At 39.1% G+C, this 25,190-nt stretch overlaps 1 protein-coding gene across 1 annotated transcript in view; it reads left to right on the top strand.

Annotated features, from left to right (window-relative positions):
- The window catches only part of LOC149303225 (kinesin-like protein KIF16B), a 120,536-nt gene that overhangs the window by 44,478 nt on the left and 50,868 nt on the right, over nucleotides 1–25,190 (top strand). Inside the window, exons 15-20 of the mRNA XM_089481387.1 lie at nucleotides 949–1,086; nucleotides 9,499–9,581; nucleotides 12,536–12,624; nucleotides 20,994–21,026; nucleotides 21,366–21,419; nucleotides 21,748–23,106. Of these exons, the coding sequence (XP_089337513.1) occupies nucleotides 949–1,086; nucleotides 9,499–9,581; nucleotides 12,536–12,624; nucleotides 20,994–21,026; nucleotides 21,366–21,419; nucleotides 21,748–23,106 (1,756 nt within the window). The remainder of the gene's footprint in view (nucleotides 1–948; nucleotides 1,087–9,498; nucleotides 9,582–12,535; nucleotides 12,625–20,993; nucleotides 21,027–21,365; nucleotides 21,420–21,747; nucleotides 23,107–25,190) is intronic.

Here is a 25,190-nt window from a genome sequence, read left to right as displayed (position 1 = left end):
GTACTCACTAAAGTCCTAATAAAAAACATGAGAAACTTTTATGTTTGTACACATTTTATATATTTCTCATCCACTAATTATACGCTGCTATATTTCAGAATGACATGTCTTAAAGATGGGATGTGACTTCAACAAATAGGACTGAGTCTGTTTTTAGCTTGTATTTAACATGCATGTGTAATAATGTGTGCCTTATAGCTGCTCATAATGAAACATGTTTCACGAACACCTTTTCTCATGCAGTATCGTCTGGAATTCATTAAGACAGCATTTTTAGATGTAAATTTAGCTTTTGTCTCTTGAAGTCACTGAAAAATTAGATCATGTTGTACACTGCCTCTGACTTAACTTCCATGGGGCAGGAGGGGCACCCACGCCAGACTAGCCATCTGGCACACAGGCCAAATGCCCAACGGGCTGCTTCCGGACTGTGCCGCTCCAGCGGCAGATCAGGTGCTGCAGTGTGCGGCCGCTGGCTGGATATGCCCGGCGACGCACTGTATGAACATAAATTGCACTTTGTCATCCCCAGTCCGGCCCAGGAGGGGCAACCACAGGGTGAGGGACTTTCTTGAGCCAGCTTGTGGTAACCACTTGCCCATCCCTTTTACTTCCTTCCGATTCCAGAAACGGATGTAACATTAGCACAGGAGGGGACCTTCACTGGAGTGACCCTGTATTAAGTTCCTTCAAACTGTCTTGCTTTATTTCCACACCACATTTGTTTTTTGTACAAATGTATAATACATATACTCCTCAAGTATCCTAAATCAGCAGAAAATCTAAGATTTATTAGCAGTAACACTATTTCTGTGAGTTTGTTACTCTAATAAAATGAGATATATGTTAATATAAGTAATTGTGTCATGACGCAGCTATGCATTGAATCCTGTATGTCTATTTTAATATAGTTTTTTTCCCCCCAATCTGTGCCTTTTTGATTTCCAGTTCTCCATGGCCTTGATTTGGAAAGTGAACATTGCATTTTTGAAAACGTAAATAGCACGGTGACTCTGATCCCACTTAATGAAGCGCGGTGTTCGGTAAATGGAGTTCGTGCACTTGAACCAACACAGTTGAACCAAGGTAAAGTTTCGAAATACTCACCAAAAGCACTTCATGGCAAATTAAATATGTATATACACTATATGGACAAACGTATTGGGACATCTGACCATTACACCAAAAAAACTTTTATCCAGTAGAGTATTTGTGAGGTCAGGCACTGATGTTGGTGGAAAAGGCCTGACTCGCAATCTTCGTTCCAGTTCATCCCAAATGTGTTAGACGGGGTTGAGGTCAGGGCTCTGTGAGGGCCAGTCAAGTTCCCCCACACCAAACTCATCCAACTATGTCTTTATGGACCTTGCTTTGTGCGCTGGGGCACATTCCGTTTATGGCGAATTTCGTTCCCTGCCCATTTGGTTTGGCCAAAAATGTGGGTACATTTTTAATCCAGGAACAAAACTAATTGCTCAGGCTCCACGTTCAATCTCTCTCTCTCACACACTCTCAAACATTTTCGTTCACGGCAACGGAGGGCAATATGGCGGCGCTAGAAGTGACATCCTCTCCCCTGATTAGAGGAGCAGGACATCACCATAAGTGCTGTCATACTGCCCTCAGTTGAGGCTTTTGGTGACGTCATCTTCCCTGATTGGATGATCGGGGAAGACATCACCACAGCTGCGCCAAGTTCACGCAAGTTACGGGTTACGTCTGGGGAGATGCGGACAAAGAAAAAGATAGCAGATTAAAGATTGAAGATAGAGTAGAGAAGATGCGGAAGTGATCAGCAGAGAAGGTAGGGAATCATTCAGAAAGCGTGAGAGAGTGTGCACAAATATGCAAGTGAGTGAGAGTGTCGGTGAATGTTGACCCACAAATTTAGGATGAAAATTCTGCGCTTTGTGCTTTGTTTTTGTCCGATTAATGGGTATGTGGCCTCTTTTTTGGGGGTGCAATACTAAATTTGCAGCTAGTATGAATCTGAATGCACAAGTCTACTGACTGATAAAATGAACATGGCATTTGTTGGGGTATGTTCCTTTAAGATCAGAGTGCAAATAAATCCCACATTCATTCACATGACAATTTTCCTTTGTTGCAATACCATATGTATAGTGTAGGTAAGCAGTGGATCCCAATTGAGACCATGAAATCCACCATACATTAACAAAGTTCACTTTATAACTTATGCTGGTGACCCGTGGTTGATGGAATGTGTAGGAAAAAAGGACCATGTATTGTAGATCAGGAAAATGTATACTCCAGACTCATGTCTCATGCAAAGAAACCCACAGCAGAGCTGCTAAGCCTGTCCTCTTTCACCGCTGGGCTAAATCCCCAGAGAATGCATATGTAGGGACCCAGGAACATGTTGTCGGGAAGCACCCTCCGAAGTGAAGAAGCTGAGCAGCATAATACTTTACTTCACTGACCCTGAAGAAAGTCCTTACTTCCCATTTAAGCTTTGTCAATAAATAAAGAATGATTGAGTTCTGTCTTGTATCATATGCAAAACTGTGCAGGAAACCAGTCCTGGTCACACACTGCTAAAATTAATTTAATACAAAGTTCATCCATGCCCCCAACCCCTTCCGTTAGGGACATATTTAATTGTTATACCCCAATAGCTGTAATTTGTAATTCAGACACTGCCCCTCTGGCATTTTCTTCCTATCCGGTAAGTCTTTTTAATATCACACTTAGCTGAACTGATAGGCTTTGTTGGAACATTTGAAGCTACAGATAGCTTTACTCAACCTCCTCAGGCTGTGCGATATAATTGGCAGATGTCTGATAAAAGATTCCCGTTTTGGAAAGATCAGTGACTTGGAAGAGCAGCACATACGCAGAGATCTACAAGGAAGTCTTTTTTTTGTCTCTTTTTCTTCTAAATATATTAAACCATATAGACTGTTCCAAAATGTTAGCTGTTACCTCCCCTCATCAAAGAAAGCAGTTACAGTAATGCAATAACCTAGTAATACAGTTGATTTTGAGCGCTTGTCGTGGAACTCATGTTTGTATTTTAAGGGCATAAGATTCCTGTATCCAAATATGTAGACAAAAACAAAGGCAATTAAATCAATGCTCAGTAAACTTGGGAAAAAGTATTTTTCTGTATTATCTTTATCACAAATGTATCTTTGTGCATTCCTGCACCAGAATCATAGAAATCCCTGCATAGACTTTTTGTTTCACTTTGAGGTTGGTTCAACCTGACCTTTAAATACTGGCCAATGGACCATATACATAATCTATGCAGCAGACGTGCCCAATTCAAGTAATGTATAATATTACTGTAACATAAGAGATATATATATATATATATATATATATATATATATATATAATTCTATATTAAAGACCATGAATGTGTGGAAGATCGGTCTGGAAGGTCCTTGATTTTGTGCTCTGGTTTTTTCGTTCCAGTCTTTGTCTCTTGCTTCTTTATTCTTTTTTTATTTTTAGTAAGCCTTTCTCTTGGACTTTCATCGGAGCTGTCAGTGAAATTTCATTTACAGATGGGGAACCATATAGATTTCTTTTTACTAAAAAATAGTAATTGGGAAAGTGAGATGAGCTGGAAATAGCAATAGCTAGTAAAAAAGGAAAGGGAATTGCTTTCAGATTACATCTAGTGCATCAAGTGACGGCAGAGGTTTGGTAAGAAGAGTTGGATGGTCAGGGCTTATGCAGTAAATATTGGTTAGATTTCGTATATTCCTATTTCTTCTAAAGTCACGGAGATGAGAAAAATGACAGTCAAGAAAAACATCTTGAAGCCTGAAACTTGATAAAGTACCAGGAGCTCTCATATGCCAAAATAAATGTGCATTCAGTTCATGACTTTCTGCAGTGGTTTGATTAAATACTCGTGACCAAAACAAACCCACAGCCTTCACAATAGATTGATAGCTCTTTGGTAAATGCATGCATGGCCAACCAATAGAAATTGTATTCTTGTTAAATCTTGTTATAATTAAGCACTCATAGATCACCAGTGCCCAGTAGTCATGACTGGGTAACCAAGATAGATCAAATAGGTAATATCAAGACTAAATTCACATCAGACAATTATGTTTTAAACTTTTACAAAGGTGGATTCTGTTGATTGTGCTCCTGTTCATGCCTCTCGTATTTCATTTTTCATTTGCCCCACAGTGAATAAACTGTAGACAAGCCACAGTTCCCTTTGGCCTTTACCTTTAACTGTGAAGACCTACTGGACCTGTGTCCATAATATGTTAAAATTCTGCTTAACACAGTTAACGTATATTCAAATAAATTAGTACATTTAACTGCAAATGGTGTATCTTGTTTTTAGAGACGACATGTATAGCAAATGTGTTGGGACTTAACAGTAGTGATCATATTATGAATTATAAAAAGCAGTGGACTAAGATATTGAAAATATTTGTTTACGGGTATTAAATCATGTTAACTTTGTAGTATCTGTACATACGTGAGGACATTGTTAATTGAAATGTGTTTTTCCTTGAATATCGAGGAGGTCTTTATTTATTGAATATCAGAGGCTGTAATAAAGTTTTCTAATTAAGTTCTTTTCTAATTGGTGTCTTATAATTCCTGTTTGCTGTGCCAGAAATCTTTTGCTGTACTGCTAATTTCTTTGCTTCAGTTGATGTCCAGATAATTAAAAGCACATATTAATTAGAATGTGACCTTTTGTTACAAATCCTTGTGCATTTATGGAGGATTAATAGACATTTTCAGTGAATTTAATACGGATATGATGACTGTACTAATAATTGAAGCATCCAATGAAATGTTTACATTTCACGTGTTTATTTTTTTTTTTCTTTGTTCACCCGACATTGAGCTTGACTCTTGTTAGGACTAACTATGGAAATTTAGAAATATGTGGGATAAAATGTTTATCCAGCACTCCCTGTTTTGTAAAAGCGAAGATATCTGTGAATTTGGTTGCAGATTTACCCTGGAGTCCTTCCTCTTCTTACTGTAGTGGTTGGAAGACAGACTATGGTCAGAAATCATGAACCAGGACATTAAAAGATTACCTGCCTTTCCCAGAGAGTTATTCATTTTAGGACAACATAAAGTTCCATACTATAGTTTATACATTCACTGGCCACTTTATTAGGTACACCTGTTCAATTGCTTGTTAACACAAATAGCTAATAAGCCAATCACATGGCAGCAGCTCAATGCATTTAGGCATGTAGAGGTGGTCAAGACAACTCGCTGAAGTTCAAACCGAGCATCAGAATGGGGAAGAAAAGGGATTTAAGTGACGTAGAACGTAGCATTGATGTTGGTGCCAGATGGGGGTTTCAGAAACCCCTGACCTACTGGGATTTTCATGCACAACCATCTGTAGGGTTTACAGGGAATGGTCTGAAAAAAAGAAAATATCCAGTGAGCAGCAGTTGTGCGGACAAAAATGCCTTGTTGAGGTCAGAGGAGAATGGGCAGACTGGTTTGAGGTAACAGAAAGGCAACAGTAACTCAAATAACCACTGGTTACAACCAAGGTATGCAGAATACCATCTCTGAACACACAACACATCGAACCTTGAAGCAGATGGGCTACAGCAGCAGAAGACCACACCGGGCGCCAGTCCTGTCAGCTAAGAACAATAAACTGAGGCTGCAATTCACACAGGCTCACCAAAATTGGACAATGGAAGACTGGAAAACGTTGCCTGGTCTGATGAGTCTCGATTTCAGCTGCGACATTTAGATGGCAGGGTCAGACTTTGGTGTAAACGACATGACAGCATGGATCCATCATGCCTTGTATCAACGGTTCAGGCCGGTGGTGGTGTAATGGTGTGGGGGACATTGTTTAAACGTGACAGCCTACCTGAGTATTGTTGCTGACCATGTCCATCCCTTTATGACCACAGTGTACCCATCTTCTGATGGTTACTTCCAACAGGATAATGCACCATGTCACAAAGCTCACATCATCTCAAACTGTTTCCTTGAACATGACTATGAGTTCAGTGTGCTCCAATGGCCTCCACAGTCATCAGATCTCAATCTAATAGTGCACATCATGTATGTGCAGCCCACAAATCTGCAGCAACTCCGTGATGCAATCATGTCCATATGGACCAAAGTATCTGAGGAATGTTTCCAGCACCTTGTTGAAAGTATGTCACAAAGAATGAAGCCAGTTCTGAAGACAAAAGGGGGTCCAACCTGGTGCTAGCAAGGTGTACCTAATAGAGTGGCCAGTGAGTGTATGTTCCTGTAAATAAATAAATAAATAAGGAGTTCTAGATCTCTGTTCTGCTGTATGTTAAAGATTTCAATCACTGCAAATGCTCTTCATATTGTTCTGTTCACAGAGTAGTCATTGAAGTTCATGTACTTTATTTCCATATTTGTGCATATTTGACGCTTGTGTTGATTGCTTTTCCATGTAGGGTTTCAAGTAGTAGCAACATTCTTTAGATTTTTCCAGATCAGACTTCAACCCTGTGAGTGTTTTATTATTAAACAAGACAAGACTCCAGTGCAGTATTAAACAGCAGGCCTTTGACAGGTTGAATTAAGTGCAGTTTGCCATTTCTATAACAAAATGTGTTGTGTGTTTCATGTTTTAACATTGCTCAGTGTGCATTTTTCTAATAGTATGTATTTCATTCGTGTACAGTCCCATGAGAAGTAAATAAGCTTTCTACATAAAATATGTAATGCCAAATTGTAATAAAATTTATATAGCACCTCAGTACTGTGCCTTCTTTAGTTCCCAACGGGACAGGACCCACAAAACTGAAGACGTTGGCTGATACAGAAGTGTAGTTTCTGTTGTTTTTGTTTTGTATACAGTATATGCAGGGGCATTATGGGTAAAATGCCCTGTTAGTAGAGGGCATTCATTTATTGTAAATGTTGAGTAGACTTAAATGTTTACACACACTAATTTAAGGTTTGACTATTAATCAATGCACAATAATCCAACAATTATGATTTTTGTTGTTCTGCATAACAAATATATGCAAACTGGGAAGTGTATTTATAAGTAGATACAAAAATGCATTTATCTCTAGAATTAGCACCTAATTTTCTTGTTTATTTCTGTGTGCAAACAACGGTCTAAATAAGATTATTCAAATTGGAAGAATGTAGATGTTTCTGTTGCAGTGATAAAGTACACAATAAAATCGTGGTCTCCTTTGGTATTAATTCAGTAGCCCAGCAACATAACATGATTAAAAAATGCCTGCTGGCCAAACACTTTCTGACACTTTCCTGCTTACGGAAAGCAAGTATTAAATGTTCTTACGGCTCAGCAGGAAAACCCTACATGTTAGCAGTGTATCCATAAAACTCAATCTAGATTTGCTGGATTGTGTCTATATGCAGAAATCAAATTGTATTGATGCGAAAAAAAATAGAGAATCCTATTTTGAAACTGATAATCTGGTTACTTTTTAAAACAACCAACTATGCATATCATGGGCATGTCACAAAATTGAAAAACGTTTTGAGACTGACAAACTGTAATTTTACAGGATGTTTAAACAAGAACACCCTTAACAAACAATGCATGTGTAAATACTTTCAAATGTATCATTCAATGTTAAAAACTAAAGATAATAAATATACATATATATATATACTTACCTTAGGGAGAAGCTGCAGAATCCCCAGTGCATTTGCAAGGGGACACCACATAAATGTAAAAGGACTTATCAGCTATCATACGTACCGTATTGGCCCGAATATAGGCCGCACTTTTTCCCCCCACTTTAAGTCTTTAAAGTGGGGGTGCGGCTTATATTCGGGGTCTAGCGTCCGACGCCCAGGACATGCAGTTCCGGGCGCCGGGCAGGCAGCAGGGTTAGGATACAGATCCCCCGCAGCGTGGCAGCATATCTCGGGGGGGGGGGAGGAGGAGGAGGACAGTGGCAGCATATCTCGGGGGGGGAGAAGGACAGTGGCAGCATACCTCGGGGGGACAGTGGCAGCATATCTCAGGGGGGGGAGAGAAGGACAGTGGCAGCATATCTCGGGGGGGGGGGAGAAGGACAGTGGCAGCATATCTCGGGGGGGGGCAGAGTGGCAGCATGTCTATTAAAAAAAACCTTTTTCTTTAAAAAAGCACCAAACTTTTAGGGTGCGGCCTATATACGGGGGGCGGACTATATCCGAGCCAATACGGTATTTAAGTGGATATGATGAAGATGTGTGGTCTCTTTAAATTTCCCCTCTGCGAATGTATGGGTGGATTCTGCAGAATCCCCCATATACATGTGCCCTTTGCTTGACCCCCACAACTATTTTCCATGCAAGAGATGTGTTTGGCCAAACTTTTGTTTGACCTCCAGTCAGCTCCAGCGCTGGCTTGGTGAACACAGCGGGCTGTTCAGACCCCTACACGTGTGCTGCAGGCACTCCCATTGCTTCTACTGATTATCTTACATGGTATTCAGAGCATCGACGGTAGGTGCTGCTGTCACTGACAAAAGACGCTTGAGAAGGCTTGCAAGCTCATGTTACAGGCGCATCGTGGTTGGCAAGCTCCAGTCATATCTGAATAGTCTGTAAACGGACCAGGAATTCCATATTGCCTTCAACAAATAAGGTTTAACTAGATTTATCAATTCTGACTGTGGCGTTCATCCTCGGATATAAAAAAAAATTGGTCTTTTTGCCTTTTTTATAAATAAAAAAAGAGCTTTAAATGAACCCTCCTTGACAAGTCATTCAAGTAATTATTATTTATTGGTGTATATAGCAAAAGATAACAATTTTCGCTTAGAGACAAAAAGGATAAATTACCTTACAATCTATCCAATTATGAACTCAGTTCTGTCTATTAAGCTAAAAACATATAAAGGAGCTCCATACCTCTTAAATAGCGAAAAGAAACGTAATACATTAGTTTCGAAAGAACAGTGTTAAAATGTGTTGCCCACATTGACATCCTAGAACACCGAACACAATGCTTGCACAATGTCCCATTGATAAGAGAAACCGTCCCTTTCAAAGGTTTTCCCATCTAGTTAAGCAAAAGTAAGATATCTGACGGACAAAATCAAGTGCTTAAACCACTGACAAAGAAGTTCATTTTTCCATTCAGACTTAGTGAATATTAGTGGTTCTTATAACTATAATACATTTGAAATTTTCCTGCTGTCAAGGTCAGAAGTATTTCAAGGTAACAATAACAATATCTTTATCACTTGTTGTCATCAATGTAAACCCTAAATGTTTTTTTTTCTCGTTTCAGCCTCATAAACCATAGAATCAATTATTGTCAATGCTTTCCAGAAAGAATAAATAAAACAACCTATAAAAAAACTAAATTTATGGTGCAGCGGGATCAAAGCAGGAAGTTTTTTTTCTGTTTAAATAATACAAGGAAATATCTTTATTTTGTATTTTGCCTGTTGCGTTAGTAGCAAAGAAAGCAAATTAAACAGAAGACAATTTCGTTTTTTTTGGTATTACAATAAGCATTCTGTGAATTTGTACCTGTTTTCATTTTTTAAGGTGCTGTTATTTTACTCGGAAGGACTAATATGTTTCGCTTCAATCATCCCAAGGAAGCTGCGAAATTGAGGGAGAAGAGGAAGGTATGGATAATATTACTAAAAAACAAGACAAAGAAATACACAACATGATGGAGATAAGGTCTATACGTTTTAATGAGGAAACAACACTTGTCATTTGGAAGACCATGGGAGAAGTAGTCTCCAAGAGCTCCACTTTTCTGCCACTTTTATTTAAAAATAAATTCATTTCTATAATTTTGTGGGTTTTAATTAATGAGGGGAGAGAGTATTAGGTGGGCACCTTTTAATGTTTCAGCGTCTGTTCCATGCGCTGATCTCTGGCTGAGTGCCACCACCTAGGTGAGACAGCTGTCTTGGCCCTATTGCCAACTACGTAACACAGAATTAGAACTCCAAGCATTAGAAACGCGCATTACAATTGTTCTGTCCTTTTATTATTCTATTTGAAGAAGCAGCTTGAAATAATGATGTACTCACCACCTACCCAATACTGCTTTCATAGCATTAGTAAAGGAATTGTATTCTGCCTGTTTCCCTAATGAAAGTTATTCCTCGCCGAATCCGTCACATTGTCACCTCTGTGCATCATTAAGGGTCATGTGTTAAGGGTACAGCGTATCTATTGATCTAAGGGCATTGCCATATGGGGAGTTTATATAGCAACAGAAAGGTTCTCTGATATACTCCTTTTTAGTTTTGTTTTTTTTCCTTAGAGCCTGACAATGCATTTCTCGGAAGTGCTTTCTTTCAACTGGTTGATAGAGTGAAATCTATAGAAAATCACAGACATTCCTTTAAATGATTGAGCGTCTCTCTGTAATTACCCATGTCTTCTTTCCTTCTTTTACCTAAAGCAAAAGCAATTTAATGGATCTGTGTGCATCTTAGCAAAAGTCCAAATAAACCTGATTTAATGGTTCATACACTGGCTATTAGAGATAAAATAAAACAAGAGAATTATTATACCCAATTAAATTAGCAAAATTACTAAAGAGTGGTGAATCCTAGTATCTAAGGGCAATGAATGCATTAATGTTTTAATAGTGAAAATGATGCTTTTTATCTACAAAAAAAGACAGAATGCTTTCACTAGTTATAAAAAGCAAAGCCTATGAGTAGGTAATGGCTTTGCCAATGCAAAATGCTGTTTTTCATCATAAACAAGATATATTTATTTTCAAAACGAAGGGTAGTCTTTTTTAGGGATGTTTTCCCTTGCATTAAATACAAAATATCGTTAGGTTCTGCACCACCCTTATGGCTCACTACTATTTAATCACTACCTTCTAACGTAGCAAAAGCACACAACTGCACTTTGTATCTAATCCATTCATGTTCCAAAGCTAGGTGGTCATTCATCAAAATTTGGGAGATGCAGTGTCCCTTTACATGATATTACATGCAAACTTTAAGCACTTTGTTTTATACCGTATTTGCTCGATTATAAGACGACCCTGATTATAAGACGACCCCCCAAAATCTGAATATTAACTTAGGAAAAAAAGAAAAAGCCTGAATATAAGACGACCCTAAAGGAAAAAAGTTTTACCAGTAAATGTTAATTCATGTAAACTATTTTTTTTAATAAAAGCTATGATTGAGAAAAATATTTTTTTTGTTTTTATTTCTTGTATTTTCCAACCTGTCCCCCAGTTACGCACATCTGCCCCCAGGCTTGCCACTCCAATATGGCACTGTGGCCCATGATATGCCTTTTAACCCTCTATATGCCACTGTGCCCCATGGTATGCCTTTTGACCCCCTATGTGCCACTCTGCCTCCAGAAATGCCTTATACCCCTATATGCCACTCTGCCTCCAGAAATGCCTTATACCCCTATATCCCATTCTGGCATTTAGGGGGTTAAAATGCATATTATGGGGCAGAGTGGCATATAGGGAGGTATAAGGCATTTCAGGAGGCAGAGTGGCATTAAGGGAGTTAAAAGGCATTGTATAGAGCACTCTGCCTCCAGAAATGCCTTATACCCCTATATGCCACTCTGGCATTTAGGGGGTTAAAATGCATATTATGGGGCAGAGTGGCATATAGGTGTATAAGGCATTTCAGGAGGCAGAGTGCTCTATTAAATGCCCCCTTAACGCCACTCCAGAAATGCCCTATGCCCCCATTTAACACACACACACACACACACACACACACACCCTATACCCCCATTTAACTAACACACACACACACACTCTCCCCTCCCCTCCCCTCTCAGCCCTCTCTTACCGGTGCTTCCAGCCGGGGCAGCGGGTTGACGTCGCCTTCTGCTGCAGCCGGAAGGAGGTGGAGTTGGCAGCGGGGGTTTGTATCCGTCCGTCGCGTATACTTTCCCCGGCTGTCAGAGATCAGAGTTCCCCGCACCGGTGCGGGGAACTCTGATCTCTGACAGTCGGGGAAGGTTTGCGCGACGGACGCAGACAACCCCCGCTGCTAGCCACACCTCCTTCCGGCTGCAGCGGACGTTGTCTACGCGAATCGCGTAGACGTCGACCCGCTGCCCCGGCAATACAGCAGGAAGCACCGGTAAGTGTGTGTATGATGGGGGGGGGGGGGGTGAGACAGGAGGATCCAGGTCCCCTGCAGCGGTGCGGGGGATCTGGATCTTAGTCTCCTAATCAGACTCTATTTGAGGTCTGATTAGAAGACGACCCCGATTAGAAGACGAGGGGTATTTTTCAGAGCATTTGCTCTGAAAAAAACCTCGTCTTATAATCGAGCAAATACGGTATTAGCAAATAGCAATAACAGCATTGTACCGAGTGGAGATTACTGCAGGTAATTGCAAGCCTAGCTAAGGAGAGCATCACCATGAGTTTCTTTTATATGTTTGCAAGAAAGTCAATGCAAGAAGTTGGCTCCAAAGACACCCAGATACCAGAGACTCTGTGCCACTAGCTCTGGATGGAGTTAGATTAATGTAAATGATCTCTTTATGAGTATATGTGTTAACTGCAACAGAAATTGACTCTTATGCTAATGTTCTGCATATGCTGCTTATTTTGCAGAGTGGCCTATTGTCTACTTTCAGTTTATCAATGACAGATCTTTCAAAATCTTGTGAAAATCTCTCAACTGTAATGCTCTACAATCCTGGGTAAGTAAACTCAGTTCTTTCATCTCTTGTAGAACTAAGAAACAAACTATAGTATTTGGTGCCATGATAAAGATTAAATATAAATATATATATTTGTTAAAAAATATATCCGTTCTTGCAAGAAGCAAATACGTGGCTCGTAAGACCACCATTTAATAGTTGTTTGCTGATGAGAGAGCATGCAGAATAATTGGTCTATTACAGGGAGGGATAGCAGACATCATTACCAACGAGAAACAGCGTCTGGTGACCACAACACACCACTCCACACCCTAACTCTATTAGCTTCAGTTACAGTAAGCACATGAACACTATCAACTGATTAAAAGGAAAAAAGGTGTTGAGAAATAAGTTACCAATGTTGCATGCCAATGGCAGCTGTATGATATTGTATTGGGAGCATAGGATAATGAACAATTCATGAAGACCAATGTTGATGGTGGTCGGTTGTGGGAGTTATCTTTGTAACTGCCATTTGTTCTCCCAATATCTTTAGGTTATTATAGCAGAATTCACCATTGTTTTTGACCATGAGCATACTTACATTTTCAAAAGTGTGATGTGTCTAATCCTTGTGATATTGGTTGGTATTAAAACCAACTCAAATCCTGCTTATGTGGACGTATGTTAGTAGAAAATAATAATATACATAAAGGCTTGAGAACAACTCAACCATTGTTGGTTCTCTCATGTAGAGGAAGTTTGCCTTGCGTTTCGGTTATGATCTGTCGATGGAGATGTTTCTTCTAGTGGCACAAGTAAGCTAAACTTGAGACACTCCTGTGTAGGGACGCACTCCAGGGCAGCCTATTAAGCAGTTGTTCTCAAACCTTTTCGTATGTTACATATTTGTTGATGCCATAAACAGTGGCCAAGGTCAGTGGTCCATTTTAGACCAAATGCATTTGTCAAGATATTTATTAGATCAGCCTTATTGAAAACCTACAGTAAAAAACTTTTGCTGAATAGATCTCAAGAATCATTCTTAATTGTCTACTAGCCCATCCACCTCTTTTGCAATAAAGAGGAGGAGAGATGTGATCCCTTCAAGCTAATAAACCTCAGTAAAGCTAGTAAAATATCTTTGTCAAGGCTTTTCTTTTTGTCAAATTGTTTTAGTCTGTACCTGCTTTGTGCTGGAACATTCATCATATTTTTTCTTAAATTTGTTAATTTACAAATGTGCAGCCTGTGTCTGCAAGAGTTGAACATAGCCTTAACAAACCACTTTCTTGATCCAACCCCTTTAAACCTAAGAAATAAGTTGCTTTTATCAGGCTTTACTTTGGCAGAAGAATAAATCTTAGCAGATCTATAGAAGAAGACATCCCAGCGAAAAGCCAAGAGCTTCCAAAAGCATATGAATAAATATTTTCGAGTGAGTTACAGGCTGTGTGTAATATGTCACGACAGCTACAGGGAACAAACAGATCAATCTAAGACCTGCAGAAGGAAAGCTAATGCAACAGTACTGGGAAAAAATAGTTTCTTTGCAAGACAGACGCATTTTGTGCCATGCTGCTACACTTGGGTGTGATTGGAGTCAGCTGATTTAGAGTTAAAGCATCTTCTTCAGGACAAATTCTTAACGGATGCATTAAACCTGAACTTATATTACATGTTGTGTCTACAATTGCTAACAATTACTCAGTGTACCAAATATGCTCATTCTTTTTACTATCTAAATGCATCCTAAATTGTAGTGAGTTTACACTCCATAAAGTATAGCATTTTATTTTTAACATTTTATACAATTTAGGTAAAGATTTAAAATCCTTCATGTATCATTTAAATTACGGCTTTATAAAAAGAATAAAAAAACATTTTGTTTACCAGAAAATCACTGCTTTTTTTTTTTTTTGGACAAAAATAAATAAATTATACTTTATTTGTGTAATGGGTGAAATAACACACGGTGCCGAAGATGAGAAGATCATAAGATCTATACTTACCAGCTCTCCAGATTTTCCATTCTGGTAGAGCTATAGTAAAGTTTAACTTGTGACTGTGTGTTGGCCAGCGTTAATATACCAGGTAGATCATTGGGTTGCTTAGATAGGCATAAGAAAACAGGAAAGGTTTTAAACAAATTAAGAGGTTCAGGAAGGTCCTCAAGCCTTTTTCGTTCTCCCACCATATACTGGTATAGAATCAGGCCCGGCCGGGCCACGGCAGGGCCGCATTGACTTAGGGGCTGATGGAGCTGCAGCTCCAGGCCCCTACCCTACCTACGGCCGCATTAACGCAGGGCATAAGGGGCACCTGCCCCTTAAGCCCGTTGCAACTGCGACCGGGTCCGCCACTCTAAGGGGCCGGAAAGTCCCCACCAAGGCCGGCCTTACGGGTCTGCGGCCGCACAGGGTTTAAATGAAAACATCGGGGGTTTTTTTAACTTTATTTAACATCCTCCATGTTAAATAAAGTTTTTTTTAACTTTATTTAACATGGAGGATGTTAAATAAAGTTGAAAAAAACCCCCGATGTTTTAATTTAAACCCTGTGCGGCCGCAAACCCTTAAGGCCGGCCCTGGTGGGGGCTTCCCGGCCCCTTAGAGCAGGACCGGCCTTTGGGGTGTGCGACCGCACAGGGCGTCACACTCTAGGGGGCGGTCCGCACCGGGTGCCGCTCATCAGGGGGTGCCAACTTGCGGCACCCGGCACCCCTCCAGAGACGGACAGTAATGTCCGCCGCTGGAGGAGCAGGCTCGCAAGAGAGCGGTATCGGAGGTCTTTAACAGACCTCCGGTTCCCTTGAGTGATTTTAAGCCGGGTTCAACCCGGCTTAAAATCACTCAAGGGAGCCGGAGGTCTGCTAAAGACCTCCGATACCGCTCCCTTGTGATCCGCGCGGCAACAGCTGCTGTGCGCCGGGGTTTGTTGTTAGATCCCGGCGCACAACACTGAAGCCGCGCCCACCGCTGTCCGTGCCCTCTGACCCGGAAGAAGACAGAGAAGACAGAAGAACTGAAGAGGAGGAAAAGGAGCTGTAAGGAGAAAAGAGGAAAGGTAGGAAAATATTCAGTGAGAGTGGATTAGTATATATGTGTGGATTGGTATATATGTGTGGATTAGTGTATATGTGTGGATTGGTATATATGCGTGGATTGGTATACATGCGTGGATTGGTATACATGCGTGGATTGGTATATATGTGTGGATTGGTGTATGTGTGGATTGGTGTATGTGTGGATTGGTATATATGTGTGGATTGGTATATATGTGTGGATTGGTATATATGTGTGGATTGGTATATACGTGTGGATTGGTATATACGTGTGGATTGGTATATACGTGTGGATTGGTATATACGTGTGGATTGGTAAGTGTGTGAGAGTGATGGGTGTTATGCTGTACCATTTCCAATGTCTTTTTCATGATCTAATTATGCTCTAAAAGTACATCATAACTCCCATCACTCTATACTGTTCCATACAGTGGCAGAGCTGGGAGGCAGAGGCCTTGCACCCTCACCGCAGGACTCCTGAAAGGTAAGTGAACTTCAAAGAGGGAGAGGGTAGATAGTTAGGAGGGGGTAGATAGGGAGAAGGGCGTGAGACGGGGGAAAGGGGGTAGATAGGGGGAAAGGGGGTAGATAGGAGAGAAGGGAGTGAGAAGGGGTAGATGGGGCAGAAGGGAGTGAGAAGGGGTAGATAGGGCAATCATACTCCTATCATGCCAAGTCTGCGAGTACATCCTGGAATCTGGGTATGCCTGGGCATGATAGGAATGTGATTGCTGTTAACAATCATATATATATACATATAATATTGTTTTTTAATTGTTTTGTCCTATTTTGGTGTGTTACTTACTTTAAATAAAAGGGTTTTTTTTATGGTGTGGGGAGGTCATATTCGGTTTCGGACAGGTAAATGCTGCATTTTCGGTTTCAGTCCAGAATTCGTTTCGGTGCATCCCTACTACTAAGCCAGACAATGAAGTGGTAGGCCTACACCACAACAATGTTTGGCGTAGTATATAGTGATTGGGGTTATGCTGCACTATTGTCAATGTCTGGCTCAATGTATAGTGATAGGGATTACGCTGTACCACTGTCAATGTGTGCCTCAGTATATAGTGATAGGTGTTATGCTGTACCACCGTCATTGTCTGCCTCAGTATATAGTGGTAGGTGTTATGCTGTACCACCGTCAATTTCTGCCTTAGTATATAGTGATAAGTATTATGCTGTACCACCGTCAATGTCTGCCTCAGTATATAATGATAACAGTGAGAAGAGGCAGAGGTGGTAGATAGTGATACAGGGGGATAGATAGTGAGAAAGGGGAGTTTTGTTACAAGTTTTTATTCCTTTCTTTTTTTGGGATGGGGGGGCACCAGAGGAGTAGTCCGCACAGGGCGCCAGAACACCTAAGGCCGGCTCTGCCTTAGAGTGGCGGACCCGGTTGCAGTTGCGGCGGGCTTAAGGGGCTCTGCCTTAATGCGGTCCTGACTGGGCCTATTTTAAGGTAGGAGCCTGGAGCTGCAGCTCCATCAGCCCCTAAGTCAATCCTGCCCTGCCACAGGCGCGGTCGCAGTTGCTGCTTGCTCTGGCAACAAGGTAAATAGGGTGAGGGAAGGGGCTGCAGTGAGAAGGGGCAGAGGGGGGGTTAGGTAGTGAGGGGGAGAGGGGATAGATAGAGGCGGTACATATTGAGAAGTGGGGAAGGGGGTTACATAGTGAAAAGGGGGAACATAGTGAGAAGGGGCAGATAAGATGATGAGAGGGGGTAGTGTGAATGCGTATGAGAATGATTGAATAAATGTGTGGATGAATTGTGTGAATGCGTATGACAATTAATGAATTCATGTGTGGATGAATTGCTTGAATGATTTGTGAGACTGCATTAATGAATGTGTTAATGATTTGTGTGAATGATTAAATGCAAAGATGGTACATGAAGGGTGGGCTTTAACAATAAATAAATAAATAAATATGGGCTGCTCAGGCTTAAATGCCCGGGCCTATTTTTTGTCCCAGTCCGGGCCTGTATAGAATCATAGACATTCAGAGATACAGAATTTCCTACTTTCACACACTGGACCACTGAACACTGTGGTCCCTTCTTACATGCTCGTCTCGACGTTTATGTTGGGCGAACGGCTGTGCTGCTTGGAAGACCATGGTGGGATGTGACATGCTTATAGTAGCGGACGATACATACTGTTGCATGTGTTAAAAATATATGTGCTATTTTAAAGTTCATAGTACTCAATGAACCTCTTTGTAATTTTGTCTGTTGAAATACACACAATATTTGTATTAGCTTGTCTTATGAGTATACCATGGGAACAGCGATTGTTCCCTTTTTAAGTGACCTGCATGATTATTTCTTACTTTCTATTGCATTTGGTTAGTTCTAGAAGCTTTATAGTTGGTGAGGCTTATTGGAAAAAATGTAGATTGAATTGTGATAGCTCCCCTTTAGCAGTATTTTTTTGCTGATTTTGTTTAATAGACTTATTTGCACTGTTGCTGAATAGTAATTTACTGCATGTACTGTATTAAGCTTTAGGGTGCAGACTTGTCCATCTTTCAGTACATAGGGCGAGACACTGTGTCTTGGGTCTTTTCAAATCAATCAGGGACTGGAACATGCTGAAACGGTGTTATAAATAAAGAAATAGCTGTCTATTGTAACAAACCTTCAGGGTCATCCAAGATATCACAGATGTCAGAAAAAAGAGAATATCTTAAAAAAAAAAATCCCTATTGCTTATAATTATGTTATATTCTCATAAAATGTCATCAAACTGCTGCATTACTCATACTTTAAAACTTTTTTTTAACTATGTTGTTATTATTAAATAGACATCTTTAGAGTAACATAGAAAATGGGTCAGGTCCACGTTGGCTCTTCCCTAAAGATAATATACGGCATGCCTGCCAAAAATATAAATGATGAAAAAAGAAAAAAAAGAAAGGGCATTGAATCTATGGTTCTGGTTAGAAACAAAACCAAAGTTTAATGCATCAGTTTATAGATAACAAGAAATACACTCTCCTCAGAATTATTTAGAATGCTGTATACATGCTGATATGGATTGGGCTATTTTAGTTGCATAATGATACCAGAACAAGTAAAAATGGGGAAAAAACAGTAATGTTATTAAGAAATGTCCTTTGGGTGCTGCGAATATTTAAAAAGATCAATTTAGTTTAGCAATTATTTTTTTTATTTTTATTTTGAGGATGTGTGCCCCAACCGAGAATCTTCAGACTTCTCTATCTCTATGACAATACTTGCCCAAAACTGAAAATAAATGAAAGCGTCTATTCACCAAGCATTAGGGTGCCTGACATAAAATGGAAGGACATGAGTACATAAAGCCTATAGGCAACACGCTTAAAGTCTTGGAGGCAAAGATCAGTAGTGATGGAGAAGAGTGCTGCCTGATCTCATTTGTTATGCTGAATGGAAACCAGCAGACATGTCTCCGGGATCATGGTGTATGGAACTGATATAGCTCTAATTAATTAATCAAGAAACCTGCATTGGTACGATACTTTGGCTATAAAGCTAAAATTTTAAGAGTATAACAATGTTAAAAGAACAATTCTGTTAGTGTCGACTGCAGAGGTTAAATCGGTGAATTTTCTCGTATTGATGCCTGACTACCCAGTGTGAACCCTACCTGGTCTAGGTAAATGAGCTCTATTAAGACTTTATGCTAACAATTTTGTGTATAGTTTAATGGTTTAAGGTTACTGAGTTTTGCCTTTCCTCCTTTATAGTGTGACTATGTGTCAGAGGTTTGTAATTTTGAGCTTATGATTCCTCTCCAGATCGTGAAGATTTTGCAGTAATGTCACTAAGTTGCTATTCCTCCCCTTGACACATTGCTCTGAAAGGGTTGCGCATTTTGTTAGCGTAATTTAGTTTAGAAATGTACCTAATGGAAGCTTAGCTCTGTGGCAGAATCTGGCAGAGTCTGCATGTCCTGTCACTTTTCCTCACTTTTCCTTACTCCTCACCAACAAATGGCCCCTAAAGCAACAGTTATTTTGCACTTAACAAAACGGCATAGATAGCATAATGCAGTGTATATATATATATATATATATATATATATATATATATATATATATATATATATATATATATATATATATATATACACACATACACATACAGATCCTGGGAAAAGGGAGATAAGATGGTTGATCCCATAGTATACATATAAAGTGGATTTGTTATCATTTGTTATTTTCTGTACACTCCTTATACCCTACACATTACATCGATTTATTAAGTATACTGAACTGTAAAATTAGGATATATGAAATATGACAAATATGGTTTAATATTTGCTTTTTGTGCAAGAACATATTCTGTTGAATGTGCCTTTTAAATGCAAGCTTGGCGCAAAGTAGATTCAAAGAAAATAATAAATTTATGTTTAGCCAAAATGCAAGGTTTGGTAAATCATGTTTGTGGTTTTTATTTGACTAAATTTAATAGAATAAAACCCTAATAAGCAAATAATTTACAGTAGAATATTTGTAATTGCTTTATAGAATTTTTTCTTCTCACCCAAAAATATTTAATATATTTTGTGCATCATGTCTACATAAGCACATCTTAATATTTTAATAACGAGTTATTTTTTAAAAGAAAAACAAAACAGGCTTACCTGGTTGGTTAGTAATTTTGTGAATATTTAAATACCTTGACCTTGGTCATTGTTACCTCATACACTTATAGAAATATAGTATTTGATGGCAGATAACGACGGAGCAACTAAGGTTTGGCCGGGAGTGCTTTATTTCTTGTAAGTGAATTATTTATTTTTCTTTCTGGTTCATCCCAATAGTGGTTAAAAAGGAACGGTTTACTTTATAATGTAGAGCAGATCAGTGGTTGGAATATCAACGGTAGGACAGAAAATGCTAAATGATGAAAAAAACGTAGACGAGTAGTAGTTTGTGTGCTGCAAGATTCCAGGTAGGTATGTTAATACAAAAACACCATCTAGAGTCAGGTGCTGATCCTTTGTTTGACAAACCCCTGTCTTGGTACCATCAAACTAAGGTGGAGACAAACGGAGTCAGAGTAAGCACTGAACATTTTTTTATTAACCCACGTGAATATGTTTACAGCCTCTTTAATGTATTTTGCTGTGTATATACATATGTTCATTTTTCTATATTAAATAATAAGGAAAATGTACTTTAGTAAAAATCTAACCTCTTTTTCCTTAAAATGGCAAAAAAAATAATAATTTTCTGAAGCAATTTCCCTTGGCTTTTTGTTGATTTGGAACACTTATGTTCTTTTGTTGTTTTCTGTCTCTTTTTTTCTTCTCTCTTTCTCTGTTCCTTAACCTTTCCTTAATTGATTACTTTGCTTTCTCTCTACCTCCGGTGGCAGCCTTTTGCCTGTAAAAGGACCAATCTGTCTCAGGTAGAGAAACTCAATTTCTGTGTATTGATTGCCATGTCTAAATGTAGTAAACTTGCAAAGACCGTGCTAATCATTTATCTGTCTTATTTAACATTACCAATTAAATAGTTTCTTCTAAGAAATTCATTTACATTTAGAGTTTCAAATAGATGTGCCCAGCAGCTGGAAACATAATTAGAAGTCTAGGCCAAACCATTTTTCATTTTTGTAAAACTTGAAAAAGGCTTCTCCATGTTTGAACCTATGAATAGATTGTCCGTGGTCTCCATTCATTCTTAGATGTGTTAGATACATTTCTGTGATTGTACCTAATTGTGTTCATTTGTCTTTTGGCACTAGACTTGAGTTTGAAAGGCAGCAACGAGAAGAACTTGAGAAACTGGAAAATAAAAGGTAGACTCCAAATGAGCACTCAACATATAGAGTAGTATGTTTCTTACATATAAAACATATAAAGTGAAACTTTTATTTGTTTAGTCTTTCTTGGTCTCATTCTTTGTAAAAGGATTTTACAACGTAAATAAACAATATACTGCAAAATATAACCTAAAGCAAATATTTGGTTAAATCTACATTTCAGGGTTCTTTAAAAATTGTATCCTTTGTGTGCTGTTTTTCTAATTTGCTCATGTTTAGTAGGTTTTTTTGAGGTCGATTAATTAAGTTTGTTGGAGAGTTGAGGTGAAATTCTGTTTTTGTTTTTTTTACTTTCTAATTACAGAAAGCTTATTAAGGAAATGGAGGAAAAGCAAAAAAATGAAAAGGCAGAACTGGAGAAAATGCAGCAGGAAGTGGAGTCTCAACGTAAAGAAACGGAGATTGTCCAGTTACAAATCCGCAAACAAGAAGAAAGTCTGAAACGCAGGAGCATGGACATTGAAACAAGGCTCAAAGACTTGATGGCTGAAAAAGAAAAATTTGAAGAAGAAAGGCTGAAGGAACAGCAGGACTTAGAATTGCAAAAAAAAAAGCAGGAAGAAGAGTGTTTCATTAAAGTTCAAGAAGAACTTAAAAGGCTCAGAGAACTTCACAATGCAGAAAAAAATGAGAAAATGGAAATCTTCAAAGAGCTGGAAAAACTGAAAAAAGAGAAGGATGAACAGTACTTCAAGTTAGAAATGGAGAAGAAGCGACTTGAAGAACAAGAAAGGGAACAGCTGAAGCTTGTCCTTCGCCTTGAAGAACAGCTAAGAGAAAAGCAAGAAATGATCCAACTCCTTAAAAGAGGTGACTTTTTGAGGTTAGAAGATGAAATCAAGGTTCTGGAAGATGTCAGAGAAGATCTTTTACGGGTAAAGGAAGCCAGGTCAGAAGGTGACGAAAATCCTGATGATGATGTTGAAAAAGCCACAAATAAGTACACAGAGTTTAAGAAGATGCAACTTGACAAACTCTCAACTTCAGTGGTTGATTTGAACCAACAAAGTGAGTGCTTAGAAAGGGAAATTGTTTCTGATCGCGATATTCTTCATAAACTTAGTCTTTCAAATGGAGAGCACTTAGCTCTTCACCGAAAAGATGAAGAATGTTCGTTAGACTCAATCCAAATGGCAGAAGAAGTTGAATTAATTAAACAAGCAGAGCACAGACTTCATTGTAAAGAAAGACAGCTTGAGTACATAAAACAAAAATGCATACCTGCGTTGTTGGAGGAAAAGCAAAGGACATCGGAGATCCTTGATGGTGGCTTGCTTGGATTAGATAAAACCCTATATCAGATTGAGAAAGAGATTGAAGAGAAAGCAGATCAATTTGCGCAGTTTAAAGCAAGTAGTGACCAGCTGCAACAGCTTCAAGAAACCTTTGAATTTACAGCAAACATTGCTCGCCAGGAGGAGAAAGTTCGGAAGAAAGAGAAAGAAATTCTTGAATCGAGGGAAAAGCAACACAGAGAGGCTTTAGAACAAGCAGTTGCCAAACTGGAAAGAAGACATTCTGCCCTTCAGCGCCAATCAACGATCGATGTGGAAATCGAAGAGCAAAAGCGTAAACTTGCTGCTATGGACAGCAGTCAGGAGCAGGCCGGTCTGCAAGCAAGTTTAGAGGCAGAGCAGAAGGCTTTGGAGCAAGACAGAGAGAGGTAATAGATATTATATTATCCATTTTTATGATGGTGCTACAGGAAATTGTGGCTTTATTACACATTCATTTGCTTTCCTTACTCAATCTTTTTTTATTTACTCAATTCTTGATCCAAATCCAACCCTTTTTAACCCCTTCGTGACAAAGGCTGATTTTACTTTTTGTACCCTTCGTGACAATGGCCGTTTTAACATTTCTGCGCTGCTCGTGTTTAGTTGTAATTTTCTTCTTTCCCGTTTACTGAACCCACACACATTAGATATTGTTTTTTTTCAGGACAAGAAGGGCTTTCTTTAGATGACATGGTTTTGATTGTATCATATTATTTACTATTAAAAAAAGTATAAAATATGGTGAAAAATTTAGAAAAAAACGACTGTTTCTAACTTTTAGTTGAAAAATCTTTTACTCATCTATAAAAGGTAATGAAAAAACCTGCTAAATAGATTCTACTATTTGTCCTGAGTTTAGAAATACCCAATGTTTTTATGTTTTTTTGCTTTTTTCTACACATTATGGGGCAAAAAGTACAGGTAGCGTTTTGCTATTTCAAAGCCTTTTTTTCCAAATCTGGTAATTCTTCCCCCCATGTGCCATTTCGGGTATCTTTGAAGCCGGCCAATGCAATTTACCCCATCAAGTCATATATTTTTGAAAACTAGTCAGCCCAGGGTATTCCAAGTGCTAGTATTTTAACCCTTTCCAAGCACTAATTCTACCATCAGCCTTTGTCAAACTTTATGGTAGTCATTTTTTTTGCATTTGTTTTTTCACACACATTTTACTTTAGGTATGAATAAACAGGTTCTGGTATATGTCACTATCATAAAACACCCCAATATGTGTTTAGCAACATCTCCTGAGTACAGCGATACCTCACATGAATGATTTTGCCTGGCTGTTTGGGGGCAAAAGGGCCACATTTGGGGCATGCGCATTTTCAATGTTGAACTTTGGCATTTGGGGATCCACTGCCCATGCCCTATTTGGTACATCTTTGAGCCGGGCCATTTCAGTATGCCCAATAAAGCCATATATTTTTGAAAACTAGACACGCCAGGGTATTTCAAATGCTAGTATTTTAACTCTTTCCATGCACCATATCTACCACCAGCATTTTTTCAAAGTTTGCAGTAGTATTTTTGTGTGTGTATTTTTCCCATACATACCTACTTTATGTATGAATTTACAGCTCCTGGTATATGCCGCTGTCACACGACACCCCAATATGTGTTCAGCAACATCTCCTGAGTACAGTGATACCCCACATGCATGGGTTTGTCATTTTTGGGTGGGAACTAAAAGGCCACATTTGGTACGTGTGCATTTTTCTAATTGGAAATTAGATGTGTGGCCATCCTTCCCCCCCGTGTTAATTGGGACATTGTTGAATCAGGCCAATTCAATTTACCCCATCAAATCATACATTTTTTAAAAGTAGACACCCCATGGGCATTTAATATGCCAGTATTTTAACTCTTTCCATGCGAGAATTGTTTTAAGCTAATGTGCTAATTTTAGGACTTGCTCACAAAAATATATTTTTTATATATATATTAAAAAATTTTTTTGCCTTTTTTAAAACATTTTTAACATTTTTTTTCAACTTGAAGGTTCCCCTGATAGTGACATCAGAGGGAAATTATTTTTACATTTTACTGTTTTTTTACTATTTTTTTTCTAATTATTATTAATTTTATTTTATTTTTAATTTATTTTTTTCTAATCACACTGTGATTAGAAAGCTGGGCTCCATTGATTTGCATGGTTGAATGCAGTACCTGTATTCAACCTGCAAGTGGAGCCAGAGTTCTCTAGAGGGTCAGGAGACCGTCTAGCGAACTTTTTCGTCTTTATTATTTTTTTTTCCCGGGCCGGCGCCATCTTGCTGATGGCGAAGATCACCGGCAGCTGCGGCTGTGACCGCTCTCCGGAGCGGTCACAGTCCATCAAGAGGTAAGTGTTTGGTGTCGCTGGATGCCTCCTGATCGAGGCATTCCAGCGACACCATTTAAGTTGATCACCTCCTAAACGCTTTTAAAACGGGCGTCCGCCGCCATACATTGTATGGCGGATGTTGAC

This window comes from Sceloporus occidentalis, unplaced genomic scaffold, assembly GCF_023333645.1.
Source record: "Sceloporus occidentalis isolate IW3139 unplaced genomic scaffold, rSceOcc1.0.p SCAF_15, whole genome shotgun sequence".
Lineage (NCBI taxonomy): Eukaryota > Metazoa > Chordata > Lepidosauria > Squamata > Phrynosomatidae > Sceloporus > Sceloporus occidentalis.
Note: the sequence above shows the minus strand (reverse complement) of the source record. Positions and strands in the feature narration are given on the sequence as shown.